The following is a 21,669-nucleotide window of genomic DNA, read 5'->3' on the forward strand; positions in this document are numbered from 1 at the left end:
TTTCTTCTCAAATATTGTTGTATAACTGTTAAATGTTTACCAGAGTTTATGCTGGTGTCTGAAACACAGGAAAATATGCCACCACATATACAACAAGAAAGTCTTAGCTTATAATTTTCTGCAATCTTGAGTTGGGTGCCATGATGCAGTTTGGTTGTGTCGTTAAAAACCTCATAGTAAATATGAAAGAATGGTGATGAGCAGTCCTGAAACAAGCAGTAAACAGAAGACTGGCTCCGTGTCAGCCTGTTAGGTTGTTCCCCTTCACAAAAACTGATGTAACCCCGACATTCTTGGCTTAAATTTACAATCAAGGTATTCTACCACCTGGAAGTCACAGCAATCAGATCAGAATATAAAAGAAACACTTCAGGTTTCCCCTGGAAGGCTTTTGCTGCTTCAAATGCATGAGTGCCCATGGAAGAGTTACCCGAGCTACTAAAGCGGGCCCGTGTGCCACAGAGTTGTGATAATAACAACCCTAAACCTCCCAGCTATTTCTCACTGGCAGGTATTAGCATGGCTGACAAGAGTTCTTTATCATCCAAGCCGTGTGCTGCACAGGCAGACTGAGCTCGAATGCTTTGCTATGTTGCACTGCGCTTTGAGTGTGGGAGAATGATGTATGATTCACTAAGCTGTAAAGACCGAAGATCACATTTCACTATTGCAAGGGAAACCATTATACCATGACCACAGACACAAAGACAGTCATACCAGCAGTATCTGGAAGAGGAAAACACAATTGTTAGGACTAGTTCTCACAACATTTTTGTAACGTTACCCATTTGATTTCCATTTTATTGATGGAAGCAAAATTTGTGGAAAACCTAAAAGTAATTCTAGACAGCATGTTGGAATGAGCACATACACAGTTTAATCCAATTGTTCAGAAATATTTAACCTTTTTTTTTTTATGTTCCCATCAATACAATTTTGACCTACTTTTGCAACTGGTTTCATGTAGTTCATCTCAAATGCATTAACCTTCAAGTTATACCTCAGAGTGAACAATAATGCACTTTCAATGGCTAAATATCTGCTTTCTGTGTGGTACTGTTGTCATTAGTTGATCCAAGCTTTGTTATTACACTGCAAAGAATTCTGCCTCCCTTAGGAGACTATTTAGAAGCAGAGGGCAATCGCTCAAAGCAGCAAAGTCTGGCTGTGTAGCTACTGTGCTCTGCAAAACATGAGAAACTTCCTCTTTCTGTGTGTGTGTTTGAGAGGAAGGCATCAGTAAGTGGTTCCCTCTCCCTGAGCGGCAGGGGAAAGTAGACCCTCTCGAGTGCCTCTCGGCTTCCCCACCTCCCCCATGAGCCAATAACACAGTCAGACAGAGAGTGAGAGAGAGACACACACACACACACACACATTCATGCTCTCTCTCACACTCTCTCTCACACACACACACACACACACACACACACACACTCAGACACACAGTGTGGTTTCTCCTCTGGAGGGGAACATAAACAGGGCTGTCTGTCTGCGAGCGCAGAGCTAGTTCTCATGACATCACCACCCAGCAGGAATGCTCTGCTCTGCCCCGTCAAAACCCCTCCACCGGCCAGCGAATCACATACACACATACACAAAAACACATGTTGAATGATTTATGCACGTCCACATTTTCACAGGAAAATGTACCATGCACACATCATGCACCCAAATGGCATTCTGAGCTATTTTCTTTCCTCAAGCATTTTCTTACTTTGGAATTGTTTTTCATTTCTCACTGCTCACAGACATCCTCTTCCACTGCATTTCCTCCCATATCTTTATCAAGCTTGTTTTGCTTATTCTACCCCATAATTTAATAACTTCTCATCCTGTCATATCTGTATTGCCTGTGCTGTCTGCAGTGTCAGACCACACGTAGACCACAGAAGCAGAGGAGGGAGAAATGAGACAGTATACAGCATAACTGCCGATAGGAGAAAATAGAGAATAAAGCAATGTAACCTATGAGAAACTTTGATTGTGTGTGTGTGTGTGTGTGTGTGTGTGTGTGTGTGTGTGTGTGTGTGTGTGTGTGTGTGTGGGTGGGTGGGTGGGTGGGTGGGTGGGTAGGTGGGTGGGTGGGGGACATGGGAAATTACGCACTACTTCATTGTATTGGTGTTTGGAGGAAAAGCCCTATTGAAGCTCTCCCTCCTTCCTTCTCACCTCTCTTCCTCCCTCTCTAACTCTCTCCTCCCTTTTCCATCCCTCCATCACTTCCTGCTTTGTCCTTCTCCTCCTAGCTATCTCCCCCCATCTCCTCTTGCTATTCTCCCCTTCTTATTCCACCTTCGTGCTACCCCGCTCTCCATGTCAACCTGTCACTGTCATGTTCTCTTGCAATTTCTCTCCCTTCTCTTTTTCCTCCTCTCAGTTTCTCTCAGGCTTTTGGGGAAAGCAGGGGCAGGAAGCAGCTTGGCTCTCACACAATGGAACACATCAAAAAGCAGCACCAGCCTCACCAACTTCACACACACACACACACACACACACACAAACAGAGCAAGACAAACAGGACATTCCAGCTGCCGGCTGCACCGGATTCCTCGCCTTGGCTAATCTGAAACGGAGAGTGAGACTGGGAGTGGAGCGGAGCAGGGAGGCAGGGTGAGAACAGTGGGTGAGGGAGAGCGGGGGAGATGGAGAGCGAGAGGGCCACAGAGAAGGATCGAAAGAAAGAAATGTCAGGGCGCAAATAGGAAAGGGGGGGATTAGAGAAGGTGAATCACAGCTGAGCCGTGCTTAAACAAAAATGTGTTACTGTAGAATGCATATTTGCATACATTGTGTTCTCATGTATGTCTAAGAGGACATGCGATAATTGTGGTATGCATACAAATGAAGTTATGCACATGATATAATACAGTGAGTACCTGCCAAGCGAGAGCAGATGGAAAGTAGCCAGTGGCCAAATTTCTATTTTTTATTTGACAATAACATTTTTCATGCACATGGACCCTGACAAATAGATTTGATGTTTAAATTTCTGTCATCAGTTGATTTAAAAATAAATGTCTGTTTAATTCAAATCATACCTTCCCCATCTACTTCTCCGAGAGGGAGAGGTGTGTTTGATGGAGCAAATGTGTTGGCATGCATAAACAGACGAAAATGAAAAGAGAAAGAAAGCAAACAGAGAGAAGCAATAGTAACGGCAGAGGTGAAATAAAGCAGAGCGACTGAGAGGAAAGCGAGAAAAGAGAGAAAAGAGAAATACTCTGGTCATGTCTACACTGTCTCAGGCAAAATAATTAAAAAAAAAAAAAAGTACAGTTTATATTTACAGTATATATGGTGTAAAAGTTCCAACCACAGTGACATTTCGCTATCAGATTTTGGGGGTTTGCTGTGGGTGGTTGGCAAACAAACAAGCAAAGAGATTGTTTGATCACACACATAGACTAATAAGTCAGTGTCACAACACACATAACACCTGCACTGAGTGTACAGAAAACTGGAAACAGCAGGAACCAGCTTCTTAGCTGATTATTATCTTTTGAATGATTATTAAATGTCCCAATAAACAACCTATAAACACATTCACCTGCCCCCCCAAGAAAACCTCAGCACCGTTTGAGCGATTACACATTGACACACAACCACACATACACACACAGATACATATCATGCACGCACCCGCATACACAGGTGTCATTGCGTTGCTATGCTATCCCTGGGGCCAACTTGACTGTGGGAAAAGGAGGCATGATTTTTTTTTTTTTTTTTTTATAGGGTAGATGCTCTGTGAGTGATGGCTCATCTTCTTCCTTATCTATCTGTTTGTGTGTACATGTATCTGCTATTGTGTCTGCTCAGACAGCCATGAGGATCAACTTCAAAATGAGTCAGGGACACTAAAGACGCATCCCACAGGTTACAAGCTGCAGGTTTTTCTGAGAGATTTTCACACCACTTCCAAAAACAAAAAGCCTGCTTCTCACATATTCAACACTGACCCACAACTGTGATACTACAGAAGACTGGCTGCTTGTAACATCCATCTGCCGCAGCTCAAATGTGGATATCTACACAGGGATTCTCGTGTGACTGCTTCGTAGGGGCCAATCGATGAATAACACTACAATAAAAATATTAATAAAGCAAACGTTGTTGTTTTAGTCATATTTTATACACATACATACATATTCTATTCATTACCATTTGTGGACATAAGTATTCTGGTGGTGTGATCTGAAACTTCTGTTCTCAAACTTTAAAACATAAAGTTTTTCTTTTATACATGTTTCATGTAAAGTATAGCAGTGGAGCGCAGTTCATTGCTTTGAACATTTGTTTGGTTGTTTTATATCCCATTTGAACTACTTTCTGCCATATCCTGATGTATGTACAGTTTATCAGAAAATATCAATATTATTATTGAGTTAAACCATATCACCCAGTCCTAATACTTTGTTTATTTTCCTATTAATCCAATACATCTGTACTGTACATATTGTAATAAATATGACTGATATTTACTCTTGCATAAGACTATGAACCATTGTTCTCCTTTCAATGACTTCCTTATGAATTGCAGTGCTTTCTGATGAATGACTCGTCACCACAGAGATCATTACACCCTGAGTGCCTTCGTGAAAGCTTAATATTTGTGGTTATGTCTTACTTACTCTGTCATTCATAAACTCACATTGGGGTGACACAACAATTACACTGGCTTTTCCTGATCAGGCTCCCCTGCAGACAGACAGGCAGACAGACAGACAGACAAACGGACAGACGGACAGACAGCACGTCGCCCCTGAGACAAAAAAAAAAAAAGACAAAGGAGATGAACGTACAGGCTGCCCATCAGTCACTCATAGCTGCACCCACTAACTATCTACATGTGTACGCGCCACAAAGAGTGGTGGTGAGAATGACCTGTGTTATGTGTGAGCAGCACTTTCTCCCAGTGTGTGTGTGTGTATGTGTGTTCAACTTTCGCACTTTCTCAAACTGCATGGGTGTGTGTGTGCGCAAGTAACAGGAGACGCGGAGCCCTTGCTACACACAGTGGGAAATATTTGGGATGGTTTCCCTCGGAATGTCTTGGCGTGCCTATGGAATGCCCCCCCACCCCCCCACCCCACCGTGGCCTCCTTCTCTCTCTTGCCGTCGCTCCCCTCTAGTCTCCGGAGAGGGGAGGGAGAGTGGGAAATAGGCGGGACACATAAAATTCGACCCCTGTTTTGTCACCATGCACGAAGAACAGTATCTGCACAGAGACTTCAGATGAAGCCACAGTGCTCAAACACACAAACAATGAACTGTGACAATTTCATAGTCGGCGTGTGACCAAAGTATGACACTGTGTATATTTGTGGCCATCTAAAAAAGCTGTGCACATGTGTATTTAAAAATTAGCAGCAGGTGTGAAAACAAGCATCACCGGTTTTCTCCTGAATTTGAACACATATGTAAATTCTGACTAACTCACACGTGGATAAATATACACACAAAAATTCACACATAGCCAGTGAAGAGTAACTTTAAACGTGTCTCAACCTCTCACATTCCTCCTGTTTCTCAGCCCGCGGCTCTCTTTATAGATCAAAGGACAGACAACAAGTCTTTCTATTGTCTCACCCTCCTCCACCACCCTCCCTCCTTCAATGCCACCTTTCTCAGACACTCTCTCTTCCTCTCACCCTTCCTCACTCAACCAACACTCATCTCACTTGCACACCAACTGCTTATTTCTGACCTCCCCCCATGCAGTCTATGTAATACAGTCTCATCTAATCCATGTTATTTTTATCATTCTCCCTATCTCTGACTCGCTTGCTTTTAATTTTCTTTCAGTGCTGTTTGCTTTCTCTCTCTGCCTTTTTTACCTCCCTGCCATCACCTCTGTTCTCACTTCTCTCCCTTCCTCCCTCCCCTTTTCCTCTCCCTAACCCCCCCATCCCTCCCACCCCTCCCTCTCACGGTGTGGCGGTTCCTGTTGCTCTTGTTTTCACTTCCCCAGTAGTCTGGTGCGTGGGAACCAGTGTTTCTGCTGCAGTAATGTCTACGACAGAGTGTGTGTGCCTCTGTTACCGAGTCAGTTAGCTCTCAAGTGCTCTGTGTGTGTGTGTGTGTGTGTTTGAGATGTGAGATGACTGTACGTGTGTATAATGGCGTCGTATGTGTTTATCGGTTTTAGGTTTTGACCATGTGTGCGCATCATTGTATGTGTGTGTGTGTGTGCTTGGTTGATTTCATGTCTATCTCTAAGGCAATCTCTGCTATCTCAACATGTCTATAAAAGGCCAGTATGGGACATCTGATGGAACTGTGCAACCCAACGGAAGTGTGTGTGTGTATGTGTGTATATACATGGAAAGTATAGACGCAATAGGCATTAGTGGTGGGGATAGGATAGCTGAGTAAGGAAACTGTGATGGACCAATCGCCAACTCCACCCTCTCACCCTACCCCTTGCAGGAATCCACAGAGATGACATTTCAGGACTAAGGACTAAGTTAAATACTGTGACACATGTCAACATCTTAACGCAGTTACTTTATCCTTCTTTCTTTCTTTCTTTCTTTTTGAGGCATTTTTTGAGGTTCTACAAATTGATGTATTGTGGATAATCTATCGACAAATATTTATTATTTCAAAATAAATGCATTATTTTAAGTAAGACTGTGTTTATTCCACACATCAATATTCAAACACATATATATATATTCACATCTTGTAGTTTTCACTTGTGGCAGAGGGAAGTGACAGAGCTATATTCATTTCAGCTGAAAAATTACAAAGTGTACCTAAAAATACAGCCACGTTAGAATAAGCCATTTGAACAAGAATGACTTTTATATGTCATGATGACTTTAAGGGGAGCCAGTTAGATTTCTGTCACATAATCAGCTGAAAATAGTATAAATGTGGCGACAAAACCAGGAGCAGATGCGTTTAGATATGAAATTGGCAAAAAGAATATGGATGAATATAAAACCGTACTTTACTTAATAATCTAAAGGCTGTATTGACAATTATTTGCTGGTAAGTCTCGTAGCCACACTGCATTTAGTCTTCTGCCAATGTATTTTTAAATAATGAGTGTTTCTCTTCTATTTATCCTGTTCATCCTGTGTGGAAAACCCCTGCCATGTTTATTTTATTTTGTTTTATATTTTTTATAGTATAACAATGCCTGTCTGTAAATGGGCCTTTATAACAATACATAACAAAGTTTTCCTACAAACAGGCATGAGTATGAAGTTACTAAGATGTCAAATGTTATTGTTATATTAATATTTCTTTCAAACTGTCAAACATCACAGATTTTACCATATATCATCATGACTGTATGCAGTCTACAGACAAGGACATGCATACACATGAAGCCCCCCTACATCTCCCCTTCACTCTTGGGGTCTCCATGGTGGACACACATTCCTATGCCTCTAAAATCTCTGTGTGGCCTATTGATACACAGAGACAAACATTAACCCTTTCCCTGCACAATCTTTACACAAACGTACACAAGACTGTGGTTAATCTCCTCTTCTCTGTCTTTTTTCTTTTTTACTTCTCTTCCCTCATGACATTCATCAGTTGTGTAAGTGCATGAGGGAGAGACAAAGGGAGAGAAACTAACCCATCCATTGCTAATCACAGAGCTCCACAATCAGTTAACAAAGGGGTTAACTTCGCCTGGGTGGCCCGTGGAGCAGCCCCCAGGGTGAAACTCTCTCTCACACCTATACACACAAATCATGTCCAGCTTAATTTGGTATTACAGTATTTCATTTTCAGTGAAATACTGTAATATAAAATATAAACTATTCAAACTGTAATCAACTTTAATATGAACTGCATATTGTATTTTATAACCTGCATCCCTAAGGTAAAGTGTTTGAATATACTACAAATACTATACTATACTATACATTTTTAGAAATGACACTTCTAGATAATAAAGTTTAAAATATTTGATTTCAGAAAACCATTGAGGAATAATAAAAAAAAAGCAAAGGCAGTGCCTTTTCAGATAGTTGTCATTTCCATTCATCCTGTTTAAAGCAGATGGTCATGCCCTGGTTGAGGTTGTAAACAAATTACCCACATCCTAAGATAAAATTTTTCTCAACTGCCTGAAGTATGGGAAAGATCTGAGGCGCAGATGCTACTAGTATGATTTTAGAGGTCACATTTGGCCTTCATTGGTGATAATATATCAAAGCGACTTCCCCTTGAAGTGGCGTCAGGAGTCACCAATAAATAGGGAAGGTAGGTGGGTGACCATATGGCCACTGATCGTTTCAGGCAGATTTTTTTGGTGTGCGTGTGTGTGTGTCTGTGTCTGTAGCTTCACCTCCTGAACTAGCTTGTTTGGGGCATCATCATATCAAGACAGGAGGTAGCAACAAGGTGGTCCAGATTTTAAACATATTGTGCCTGACACAAACACCCCCGGTGGTGTATCTTGACACATTTAGGGTCCCCTACTAGGAGCATACCAGAACACCCAAGTTTAGAAACTGTCCTACAAAGATACCCCTCCCGGTGACCACCACTGCCGCCACATACAAACACAAACACAGCCGTCGGAGCAGACACGGGTTTCCCTTAACAGCCACCCAGGGAGATATCTACAGGTCAGATACCATAAATCTAGCATTTGATAGCAACTCACAAACATGAACAAATAATTTAGAATAACACAGTACATTCATACAAATTAATGTTTCTGTGACTGGAGAAAGAAGAACATGATACCGAAAGGCTTTTGAGGAAACATAGATATTACATTATATCTAGTTTCATTACTCCTCCAAGTTTAACTCTTTCCCATACTGGTTCCTTAGTTAAATTTCTCTGAAACTCATTGTGTTACACTTCCTGAAAAAGTTCTTAGAAAGCTTTAAAGTTCTCAGGTTTAATACCCCTCAGTCTTTGCCATTTTTTTCTCATTCATCCATCTATCATTCCATTTTCAACACTTGCACAGGTCCAGTTTGTGATGGCAGCAAGCTAAGCAACATAACCCAGACATCCCTCTTCCCAGCCACGTCCTCCAGCTCCTCCGGGGGGTCCTGAGAAACTCCCAGGACAGATGGGATATGCAATCCCTCCAGCATCTCCGGGGTCTGCCCCAGGGGCTCTTGCCAGTTGGACATGCCCAGAATACCTCCACAGGGAGGAAACCAGGAGGTCTGCTGATTAGACAACCACACAGCCTGAACTGGCTTTCAACAAGAAGGTTCAGCGGCTCTTTCCGCCACTTTTATCTGCAGTGTCCTTCTTTCAATCACAACACCACAACAATCCAGTACAACACCCACATCTGCCTGCCAATCCCTCACTCCATCTTCACCTCACTTGTGAAAGAGACCGCAAGACACAGTCCAACAGAGGTGAAATCTCAGACATTCTCTCCCCCTTGGCAACACTGGAGAAGGAGGCCCCAGGCCTTATACAAGAGTTTGGTTCAGGAGCATGTAGAGGTTAGCCAAACGATATCAAGTTTGTGTAGCTTCACCTCCTGAACTAGCTTCAGCTTTTTCCCCAAAAGAGAAGTGACTTGTAGCCAGAGTTCGACATGTCAAGGCCCTCACCTTCATCTGCCCCACTGACAACACATCTAACAAACAAGTACAATAGAGGGTTTTTTAAAGCCCTTTTCTCCATTTCCTTTTATGGTGTATTAATTTCTTCCACTTTCATTCAAGATTACACAATACACCACAGCCACCACAAGCTTTGTTCTCACAATTCAGGAAATTAACCAGTTCAGCCATGTTTCATAACCACAGAAATATTGCCTGAGCATTTAAGTTGCTTCTCCTTCTCCCAGATACAAGAACTCAAGCTTTTTCCTCTTTCCCACCAAATGTTTTTATGTGTATAAGCATCAGCTAAATGCCTAAAACATAAACGTAGTATGTGGTATGTAATATGTTGGAATGATTGTGAATTGTATGGATGTAATTTTCCTTCAATCAACATTTACCTCTAGATGTCTATCATCCTCCTCCTTCCTCCCTATTTTATCTGCCTCTTCCGTCTTTGACTGTGTTCAGACTGACTACTGCATGTGTGAAAAAACGCAGCCTCTTCATTCACTTGAATGAGGCCAGTTGATGGTGCCAAAGCAGAGGCCTCTGGCAAAAAATAACTACACAAATGCAAAGATCTGGCGAAAAAAAGACCATGAGACAACTTTTACTGCAACACAATGCAACGTCATCTGGCAGGGCCATTCACATACATGCAAGCAGACATCACTGATGGATTACTTATACATGAACACCTTATTTCTACCATTTACCTCGTAAACATTGCAATGAAAGATAAAATAATTGCCACTGTGATAACTTTCAAGACATAAAATCCTGTCAACCAGTATTATAAATCGTTGTGAAGTGTTTTGGCATCTGATACGGTCTCAAATTCTGTTGCTCAAACTGGACTTCCTGGACTATATTTCACAGTCTCACTGGTACCTGAAACAACACGCCCACCTTCAATGCAGCCCCTACATTGTTGTAAAGCTGGGCTGTGTTCTGTCTCAGTGAACATTCAGACTTTGGATGGTGGACTTTGGATCACTGACACTATTTTAGTTAGAAGATTGACACAGGCCTCAGGTGGTCTTAAAGATTATACAAGGTTCAGTTTAAAAAGCATTCAGAACCAGCTTCAACTTTCCTACCTGGCAGCGGCTGAATATATCGCCGGGAGTGGGTTGGACGTTGAAGTGTTTGAGGACTCGAACAGCCTGGTCTCTGGCCTTTTCGGAACAGTCTAGGGACAGACAGCGACCCTCACCCACCTGGGAACGCAACTAGAAATATGGGAGAACAGAGGTAACAAACGTAAACTAGCAAACAGGAAACACAGCAAAAAGCATCATGAGCTTGCACACTTGACTTGATTTGTTCCTGACTTCACATTAGTTACTACTTACACTTTGAAATGGTTGTCCACATGTGAGTATGACACGGCCTTCAGCTTGTGCTAACTGACACACAACAAATAAACATAAGGGCAAATTAACACACATTAAATAAATGTGGTACCACCATTATTGGTTATCTACAATATGTAGTATTTCTGTTTGACTTATCTTCTTCTGTATGGATGTATTGTCTCTGTATGTTCTCAGTCCAGACTACTAACTCACCTTTGCTGCTACTCTGTGATCGTCAGTGTTCTCCAACATGACCACGTCAACTCCTAAACAGCGCAGGTACCTCCCGAGTCCCTGTAGCATGTTGTCACACACCACCCTCAACTGCTGGGGGGGCAAAGGGGGGGAATCTTCTGAGGGAGTCTTGCCACACAGGAGGCCTTTCTCTGTGTCAGAGTGAGGGGGACTGACCCTTTGAGCCCCCTGAAATTCCTAAATGGACAGAGGCAATAATGTGATACTTAACTGATCCCCACAGGGGGATTTTCTTTTCACTTGCACCACAGTGCAGGGAGGTCAAAGCACAGGGTGAGCTATACAACCGCACCCCTGGAGCTCAGAGGGACTGCTCAAGAGTCTGGTCAAATACATATTATCCCTCGTTGTAGGTTGGATGCTCAACCCCAGGTTCTTCAGTTGGGGGTTTCATTCACAAGATCCAAGGTTATTGCATACTTAAGAAATGGTAAATATATTAGCACAATGAATCTTTGAAATAAAAAAAAAAAGTTCTTTATAATTCACAATAGCAGCCTGTGGAAAGGGCTAATCCTGACAGGAACATGTTTGAACAGAAATGTTTCTAATGACCTTAAACCACATTACACTTATTCAGAGTCAAAATGTCAATAATAGGTTAAGTTGAAAATGGATTCTAGCTTTCACATTTTCTTATCTCATTAATGAAAAACATTGTCTGTCTGACATCTTAGAAAAAGTATAGTGAAAGAAAAGTACGTTTTTCTGAACTACATATAAATCCTCTGTATTTTGACTCTCTTGAAAGCTTGTGACTTTATTAATTATCTTCATATCTTCATGTTCACGGCAACCTTATAGAAATAATTAAACTCTGCCAATAACATCAATTGCTAAAAAAAACAAAGGCACTTGGCCCTGACCTCTATGCCAAGGGCCTGTTTCTTCTGCTTGGCCTGTTTCTCCTTCTGCTTCTTGTCTCCACTCTTCCCTGATTGGCTTGAAGAGATGCTGCGCAGGTCAGCTGGCAGCCCAAAGTATTCTGGGTTCCTGGAGAGGACTGAGTACACATCCAGCAAACAGTAGGCATCTGCCACTAAAAGGAGGTTAAGAAACGAGAGAGAAAAAGGGTTTTAATGGTTTGCAGCTCGTCAGGGGATAACAAAATAATCTTTGATATTCTATAGTGAAAAGAACAGCGACCATCTGTCTCCCTGTCATTGTGTGTCTCTGCATGTGTAAAAGCTTACCTGCATATCTAATTTGGCTGATGCGCAGTGGACGTTTCTCCCAGTGGGACATCTGTTCTGTCTTGTCCAGGGGCCTTCCCAGGACCTGTTGTACCAGTAGACTGAGGCCTTTCTCTGCAGAGTCCTCTCCAACCATCACCTCTTTAGGGCCATTCTGAGTCCTGTTGACCTTTCTACTCTGGATCTATATGAGGCATCACAGACATGAAACACATAATTAAATGGCCCAGTGTTGAATATCTTTTCACTAAAAACCTCTTTCCATGGATGTAATTCAAGCAACTTCGTTAATTTTACATGATCTAGAATTTGTGACAATGCATGGATCCAGGCAATGCCTTTTAAGCAGTCCCTCCCTCCTTATAACCTGCCACATCATCCTGTTTCAACCGGACATTCCTTGTGATTTCACAAAATATTCCTTGCACTCCTAACATCCTGCAACATGCAGCCTGCTCCAGCAGATGGTGAAGAAACCTCATCAGTTACTGGCCCGTGTTGCCATTTCCACATTCCTGTCCCCCTTCGAGACTGTGACCTCAGCTACATATATCTCAGGCAAACTACTGGGCCACAGCAGCAGTATGTACCAGGGCTAGCATCCAAATATAGCCAGGAACAGTGTTCTCTATAAACAAAGCAAATTAGTTACAACCTCTAGTGCAGTATCCCTGGTTGCATGGGGCACAGTGGACAAGTAGTCTACAAATACTGGTGCTTGTCAAGCTGAAACAGACGAAGCCTGCTCAGTTCACGCCAGCCAAGTACCAAAAAACTGACTTGCTGAGAAAATCATTAGGTTTGCCTTAACCATTCTAAAGTTACAACTATTATGCGTTTACAAACATGTATATGATGAATGTTGTGATAAATTGAAAATAAATGTGTTATAACAATTACAAATTAGAAATATATTATATTGTCAAGCATGATGTTTGCTTTTTTTGAAAATGTATTAAATCAGAACCTGAATTATACCCCTCTGTGCGAAATTTAATTTAGAACTCTTTTGTATAAAGTTACGTGAATGACAAGATAATGTTACCTTTTGGTGTATACTAAGAAGATCAAGCACCCCCTCCATCTTCAGTGGCTCCTGTAAAAACTGATGCCAGGTGGCCAAGAGAGACTTGAGATCCCCTGTCATACCGTAACCTAAATGGAAATAAATGGAGAAACATGAGGGGCAGAAAGGCCTCAAGTAAATTTGATATAACTTTTATCAAGACTGTTGTTTACCCAGTTTAAGGACATTTCTTTCAGAGAACAAGCTCCTGATGAAGCTTATAGTATCTGGGTGTTGACAGAATCCGTTTGCACAGAGGTCCAACAAGAAAACCTGGTCAGAAACTGCGAGCTGTATCAGGGCAACTTGCTGAGTCGAGATGCAGCCAAATGTAGGCTGCCACTCCATGTCAACTCCTACTATACCACCTTCCTAGGAAAGAATAAAGACAGGAGATGATAGGTCAGCAACAAAAAACAAAAAAAACAACCATAAATACTTTCATTAGGTACCCTCAAGTGCCTCCCCAGCCATTAACAAAATTTTACCTAATGGTTGACTAATGACACAAAGAGGGCAACTATTTTCTTTTTGTCTGTCATTTACTTCTCTGTACCTTTAGCACAATGTTTCGACATCTCTGGAGAGCTTCTGCCGTGTCCACAAAGTGAACCTTGTCTTTGGTGAGTGGCACCTGGTAGAACTTCTGACAGTCAGACTGAGATGGCATCCACTCCTCAGTTTGTGCTGAATCACTCAGACATATCTGTCTGATCAGAGGTGAGAAATGTGTGTTATTGTAAGTGTGCACATTAAAAGGAGACAAGGGATGAAAAGGAGACAGTGAATGTACAATGAGAGTGGATACATAGCTTCATTAGAGAGACAGAAATGGATACAAAGAACCAAATAAAAACTAACCACTCAACTCACACAACATTAGATGATGAATTAGCATGGTGTCTCAATGAAATATGGGATATGTAGCATCTTAACATCTCACAAAAATGCACCACTAGAAGACTCAAGGGGTTCTCTTTCAAACCCTGGTAACAGCTTTAACCAATATTAAGTCTAATATTTCAGTACCAGATGTTTGTTAATGAGATACATTGTTCAGCAGCTTTGAGGCATAAAATGTGTAAATCAGTAATTTAACAACACAGCACACTTGTGTTATGTAAGGGAAATGTGTGAGAAAGGGGATGTGGTGAAAATATCAGCTCAGTGCTGCACTTCTGGGATAAAACTTAAAGGCTGCAACTATTCCTCTATATATAAACAAGTACAGCCTGCAAATACCACAAGTTGTGTAAGAGGATGTGTTTATGTATATTTTGGCAAACTTACTGCTTATCAGGTGGTAGACTCTGCTGGGTTTCCCATACCCCACAGGGAAGTCGGTTTCTGGGGATGTTGTATCTCAGTGACCACTGAGAGGCTTTCTGGAGACCGCAGTACTTCACCAACATCTCCACCAAGTTAATCTGCAGCTCAAGGTCATCTGCCACTACATACTATACATGCATAATACAGACATGCAATTAAAAAAAATACACATCCTGCACATCTTAATGTATATTAAGTACAGTTAATCTAAACATTGTCATGTTAATACACATCTATAAGCACAACTTACCTGTGCGTGGTCACTCCAGTTCTCCTCTGTCATGCTTTTCTAAAAGAGAAATAGAATGAAATACTGAAGGATTTACAAAGTCAATATTTTTAAATCATTTCTAGGTAACCCCCCCCATCACAGGCTGATATGAATTCAAAAGTCTAATTTGTAGTTTGCAGACAGATCTTGCAATGATTTAACAGTAAAATCTCAAAATTAAATCAAACGGCCAACCATTTGTAGTATATATGAAGTGTTATATATAAAAAAAAAAAAAACCACATACATTACATCCCTGGTATATATTATTATTATTAAATTTGTGAGTGTGCTGCACCTTTTACCTCCACAAACCTCTTGTACATGAGGTAACGTAAAGAGTTCAGTCTCCTCTTGTGAAGAGCATTGGGACACAGTCCTGTGTCAAAAACAGGAGATCACAATCATTTCACATAATACATGAAAAACTGCACATGTGTCTTGTCACACACCTTGGTCAATGTTGAATTTCTCCGCGAGTCGTAGGATGTGTTTGGTGAGCATTTTGGGCTGGATCTGGCTCATGCAGTGTTTGGACAAAGAGAGGCGAGGGAACTGCCTGTGGAAATTCACACAATCAGACAGATTTTTTACAACGGCACCCTGATGCCTACATGTCCAGTATAGGTTCTCATACATTCAAACATGCGCCATACTTGCTTATCTCTTCTACGCGGAAGCCAGGGTGGCACCAGGAGTCTAGCAGTGTGATGAGTTGCTGCTCTAGATGATTGTTGCCTGTGACGAAGGACTCCACCAATGACAACTTATCCTGCAAGATTAACGGTACGCACACCTGCAGAAGAAAATCGAAGATCAGTTTGGAAACTTGGTTGCTGATTTAGAACAGGACAGATTAAGAATTTTATATCTGACACATCTAAAGTGTGCTTATATATTTGCCGCTTATAAATAAAGATACATAAATGTTATGTGGACATATCAGCTGAAAATATTTGTCTCACCTCCTCCATATTCACTTCCTCCTGTAATTTAAGCTTGATGCAGAGCACTGCTGCCTGTAAACACAGAGAGAAATTCAGCATCTCTATAGAAAATAAATCTTTTGTGTCAGCATTAGTTTGACTTTTTACATTTTCCTCTGAAATCTTTCTGCCATTAAAAAAAATTGTAACTTGTCCAAAACGGCATTCACCTCTTTGTAGCAGTTGAGGGCCTGCAACTTCACAATGTGCTGGCAGAGTATGGCTGGGTCCAGGGAGCTGAGCTGGTAGATGTTAATGAGGCTCTCTACAAAGGTGGGCTGGGTATCTGTTATCAAGCTCAGAGCACGATGCTGGAGCTCCAGTGCTTGTTGCTCTGAGAGTGAACTCAGGGTCACCTGCTGTAGGGACAAAGCTAATAAGTTACCAAACAAGTTACAAATAAGATTATCTGCCTTTAAACAAAGTCACGCATGTGGCAACACTGGGACTAATCGCACTGTTGTGGTGGTGTGTTGTGGTGGTAGTGGTAACACGGCAGAAGTGAAGAAGTGCCTGGAAGTGCAGGTCTGAAACTGCTGGAACTGTGACTCTGTAGTACTTTTTTGTACTTAAAAAAAAAAAAAGGTTGTCTACCTGAGGATGCTCCTTCATCCATGTCTGGAATTCCATCAGGACATGATAGCCGAGGGTGTGGCTCCGGCTCTTCTGTTTGCCCGGACAGCTCTCCAGGATTGTCAGTAAGGCCTCCAGAGGCTCAGACAGCTTTGAAAATCCCTGGAGCGCTACCAAATGTAGCTGTGTGGGGAGAGAGAGGGAAGGAGTGGTAAAACTCTTAGAGAGGAAACCCTGAATGTATAAAACATTACAGCTGCCTTTTTTTAAGGTAGTTTTATTCATATCTAGACCCTTCTGTATGTGCATCATTCATATTACGGCCACACAGTGTTTACTGAAAATACAACAATCTTTGCAGACTATAGAATATGTTAAGGAAATCTCTAAAGGAATCTCCATACATTTGGGTACAAAACACAAACGTAATTTAAACACTTGTTCACTATCATTTACACTCATGATTTGAGTTTAAATTGTGAATTTCTCAAAATGTTTTAGAGTTACCACTTTTGAAACTAGACTCAGACTGGTGTGTTCAAGTAAGGCCCAGCTGTAGATATTTGATGTTGCACTTTTTTTCTACTAAGTCTTCATCTGCAGATGAGTCACGATTGTTGGTAAAGTTAGGTAACTGGCAAATGAGTTTTTAGACAAGCCACAAGGCAATTAGCATGTGAAGAGGAACAGCTAACTTCTCTGTGGGCACCGCAGACCCATGTTTTGACACATTCTTTGTCTCAGATTAAGAATGAAACCCCTGGCATTAGAAACCTCCTACATGAGAAAATAATATCTGTGTGAGAATGCCTTGCGTTGCATCTTAATTTGCAAAACAGATGTCATCCACTCAATATCCTCCTCACACAGATCTCAAGTTCATTCAGTGCAACGCAAATTCCTTCCTTCCTACTGACAGATACTCTGGTTTCCTCATTAACACACACGCAGTCACACACACACTGCTGAGCTTCATTTAAACATGTCCATAAACAGGCTCTCTCTCTCTCTCTTGTTCCTTCCTGTTCAAGTGCATCTTGTAAGAGACACAAAGACTCCATCTCTCTACCTTTAGAAACACACATACTCAATATTGCATGTGTGCAACTGACACATGCTGTGAAAGTGACTCTCACCGTCTGCAGATCTTTCCGGTTCCATAGCTCGAAGAGTTGGTCTCTCAGCACGGCAGGGTCAAGACCTGGGGAATCACATATATACACACACACACACACACACACACACACACAGATGAGGTGGGGTTTCACTCTGACCTTTGACCTCGGTAAACCTGTCAAGAAATCAAACCTATTGGCCTCTTTGGTACTTTAGTTTTTGAGTCTTTGGGATCTTAAAGTAAAGAATTCTGATATGAGAAAATTAAACACATCATATGCAAGATTCAAGACCTCTAGAGCTAAACCTTGTGACTGTGATTCATTAAAAAAAAATCTTTATCTACTTTGTCTCATTAGCACAATTAATATTGTTTATTGACTCTTCCAAAACTGTTTCCCTGTCATTATGGCCTTTACCTTGCTATGTAAATATAGGTTTGGTACAGGTCATAGTAACAATTCTGACAGCTGCAATGTTGATTTGCCCTTGCTCTTAAGATCTGGTCATGCTAACGTGATATACTGGAAATATTGTTTGTTAAAACAGGCATAACTGAGTAGCCATAATGTCAAATATTATTTCTTTAACAGGCACAACAGAGCAGCCGTAACATCGGATTAACAGCTGAGGCTGGTTGGATAGTAGTGGAACCCGGCATTAGCTCTGCATTCCAGCTGAATCTGCAGCCAAAATACTGAAGAGAAGACTCTGAGGGCAATTTTTTTGAAAGGCCACAGTGGGTAAAAGGGGCTGGAAACAAGAGATGTGCATGTGTGTTTCACGTTTTGTGTCTAACTGCCTGTGCGTGTGTTCCACTGAGCCTTCCCAAAAGCCTCAGCTTCTTTCTCTGTCGCTCATGCTGTGTGGGCTCCGCCGTACCTGCCCCCCTACCTCCCTCCCTCCTTCCCAGGGCTAGTTTTCCTGTTCTCCTCTCCCTCCCTGCAGCAGCCTCTCTCGATTTTGTCTCGGATTTCCCCAGGAAAGGGCTATGCGGTGGTCATGGTGTAAAAAATACAGCCTTCCTGATGCATAGCCTGGGAAAGCAGACCAAAAGGCCTCTCCCTCTCTCTACGCTAGCCTCTTTCTTTACTGTATCGCTCCCAGCCTGACACTTTTTATCTTCTTGCCTCTTAAATATATAATTCACCTGCCTGAGAATCTTTTCTTATATTTATCTCCCGGCTGCACCCTGTCTGCTTCTTACAACTGCACTAATTTTCTCACCTGAGTCACCCTAAGTCCTATTCAAAACTACACTTCCACCCTTGTAATATAATTTCTAATTTTGTCTCTCTTCCATGTTCATTGTTTATCACTTGTTTCTGAGTTTCCCTTCCTTCCCTGCAAGTTTCTCTCGTCTTTGTTTCTCATTTTACAACAGCAAAGAAAAATACTCTCATGTTCTGGCTCAGTTAGTCCAAATCATGTATGCTTTCCATTAGTGTCACTCACCCAAAAGTATACAGACATTTTAGATTGTTGTAAAAGCATTTCCTACCTTCCAGACAATCAGCGGTTTTAAATCATTTCCTCTTGATATGAAAATCTGTTTTCAGTTACTTAGAAGTTGCTTGAGAAATCTTTTATTTTTGTTAAAGATGCTTAACTGTTGCAACAAAGGCTTTTCATATTACCTACACATCATGATGGCACAGCTTTGACAGAGGCATTGCATTACAGCAAGCTGTGGAAAATGGTCAACAACAGTGTAGACAGGATTTGTAGTAAATGGACTAATTTGTGCGAAAAGACTGCTGTGGCCCACTGAAAGGACCTTTAATGTCAAACATCTGAACGGCAAAGTTTCCCTTGCTGTTCTCTGTGGTTCTCTGCTGTTATAAACCCCACTCCAGCCCATTCATCCCACTGACGAACATGCGTACGTGCACAGGGACTCACACAAACACAAACAGCACAACCCACATCACTTCAGCCTCACTGTTTGTGTGAGGAGAGGACAGAGAAGTAGCAGAGAGGAGAGGAGAGGAATGTGGAGCAAGTAGTTTCTTTATAGTCTTGGATGGTGGGTGAATGACAGAGCTGGAGGCTCCCCATTCATTACAACATAATAACCCCATCACTGCATACAAATACATGGACACACATACAGTACATGCACTCATTCACCTCTGGGAAGGTGAGGGATTCTGCCTTTTCTTTGACACTAGAGAATTTGAAATATGAGAAAATACTACATCTTCACTAAGTGGATTTTAGAGTAATCTGACACTATCCTTGTCTCCCACTGTTTAAAAAAATAATAAAAGTCACACTTAAATTTCAGTAAAATTAGACAGAGATTAAATCCACAGGCAGGTCTGACAGCCTGTTGCCAGGCAGCTGCCAAAACAAAGGAAACACAAAGATCAAGTGTCTAAATGGGGCATTTGGTGTCACTACAGCCACCAGAGCAGCTTCAGTGTGACTTGGCAGAGGTTGTGCAAGTGGCTCAACTCCACTGGAAGGATGCCACAACATTCCTCTACAAGTGGTTCTCTTCTTTTGTATTTTGTTGTAGGTGCTGGAAAAAGCTTTCAACAGGTGCCATTACAGAATCTTGAAAATGAGGAGAGTACCAGCACTTGCAGAATTTGATCCTTATTAAAGCGGTGTTTGCATGTTAATTACCTCTCCAGAACTGACCTACTACAGCTTGGTTTCTGTGCCAGTGCGGACTGACACATACCTACAGGCTCTTTAGTGAAAAACAAGAATGATGATGCTGACATCATCAACCCTTGAGGTCCTTGTGTTCACAAACTATCGTTGCCAAAAAAACATGTGTAAACAAAGCTACAAATCAAAGATGAGTCAGTTAGTATGCTGAGGCGACAAGTTTATCCACAAGATGTATTTAAAATTTCATCTGTCAAAAGACCTGAGATTATTTTCATAATAAATTACAGGTATACTTTCAAAATGAAGACACAAACAGCTGAGTACAAAGGAAGGGTGATTTTACAGGTAGCAGTTTCAGCACAACAACTTGTTGGCAAAAACTCTATGAACTCAGTCTGACAAGCCTATACTGGTGTTTTACTTAGTGTTAACTCCGGTGATATCAGAGATAATGTATACTGTTTTCTCCTGAACTGTTTTTCTCCAATATTTAAATAGTTGCGATAAAATATATGTGAATCCACATGCCTCACAACCACTGTATAAAAGCTAGGTTACCTGACATTTATGACATTACGGTTAGTGTGTATTTCATTATATATATATATATATATATATATATATATATATATATATATAGAAAGAGAGAGAGAGAGTCTGTGTACTCATCATCACATTAGAATTCAATGTATACTGTGTCTTAAGTATTGTACTTAATGTATACTGTCCCTTAAGTATTTAAGTGTGATGTACACACACTGTGTGTGTTGAAAAAGTGTGATACAAACCCGTTGCCTCTGGAGTAGTACTGTTCATGTCTATCCACAGGATGGTGTGTGGCTGTCGCTCTGTAGGAGAAGGGACACAAAACAACACAGTGCTGTAAATAGGAGGTCTCAACCACAATCACTCAAATATTTTACTGTCACAACCTAAAAGTAGGTTTATTACCAATTAATCCAACGATTAGTTCTCCAATTTCTCAAGTATCAAAAGATAATGAAATAGATGCTCATTGCAACTTCTCAGAGCCCAAGATTTCATCTTAACAAGTCTTGTTTTGCTTGACCAACAATCCATAACCCAAAGACATTCAGTTTACAATGATATATGATTTTCAAAAAGAGAAAATATTTTCATTTGAGAGGCTGATACCAAAAAATGCTGGCATTTTTTTCACTATTATTGCCTGAAAATTACTGAAACTGAAAAATAACATTACTGTCGCAGTTCTAAAAAAAATGTAATTATGCATCCCATACAGTCATACAGTAAAGCCATTACACTGAGCTAACAGGCCAAAATATGAGATCCTATATTTGCTCTGAATTATGCTGGGCAGCAACCTT

The 21,669-nt window shown here is 41.3% G+C and overlaps 1 protein-coding gene across 4 annotated transcripts in view; it reads right to left on the bottom strand.

Moving 5' to 3' along the window:
* Positions 1–21,669, bottom strand: part of exd3 (exonuclease 3'-5' domain containing 3) — a 39,635-nt gene that overhangs the window by 17,059 nt on the left and 907 nt on the right. For 3 of the 4 annotated variants that reach the window (XR_011686315.1, XM_071466179.1, XM_071466180.1), the window contains exons 2-19: positions 21,109–21,168; positions 17,719–17,783; positions 16,604–16,765; positions 16,180–16,368; positions 15,989–16,042; positions 15,680–15,819; positions 15,476–15,582; positions 15,329–15,402; positions 15,003–15,041; positions 14,714–14,880; positions 13,980–14,133; positions 13,597–13,795; positions 13,403–13,512; positions 12,358–12,541; positions 12,031–12,203; positions 11,123–11,341; positions 10,907–10,960; positions 10,652–10,783 (exon numbers count right to left, since the gene is read on the bottom strand). Coding sequence is in view for 3 of the 4 variants with exons in the window: in XM_071466179.1 (XP_071322280.1) it covers positions 10,652–10,783; positions 10,907–10,960; positions 11,123–11,341; positions 12,031–12,203; positions 12,358–12,541; positions 13,403–13,512; positions 13,597–13,795; positions 13,980–14,133; positions 14,714–14,880; positions 15,003–15,041; positions 15,329–15,402; positions 15,476–15,582; positions 15,680–15,819; positions 15,989–16,042; positions 16,180–16,368; positions 16,604–16,765; positions 17,719–17,783; positions 21,109–21,136 (2,250 nt within the window). In the remaining variant the exon portion in view is untranslated. The remainder of the gene's footprint in view (positions 1–10,651; positions 10,784–10,906; positions 10,961–11,122; positions 11,342–12,030; positions 12,204–12,357; positions 12,542–13,402; positions 13,513–13,596; positions 13,796–13,979; positions 14,134–14,713; positions 14,881–15,002; positions 15,042–15,328; positions 15,403–15,475; positions 15,583–15,679; positions 15,820–15,988; positions 16,043–16,179; positions 16,369–16,603; positions 16,766–17,718; positions 17,784–21,108; positions 21,169–21,669) is intronic. The other variant, XM_071466181.1, reaches the window with a different exon arrangement.

Source organism: Trachinotus anak, unplaced genomic scaffold (genome assembly GCF_046630095.1).
Source record: "Trachinotus anak isolate AG129_WGS33_773 ecotype Australia unplaced genomic scaffold, CSIRO_AGI_Tana_v1 ptg000028l, whole genome shotgun sequence".
NCBI lineage: Eukaryota > Metazoa > Chordata > Actinopteri > Carangiformes > Carangidae > Trachinotus > Trachinotus anak.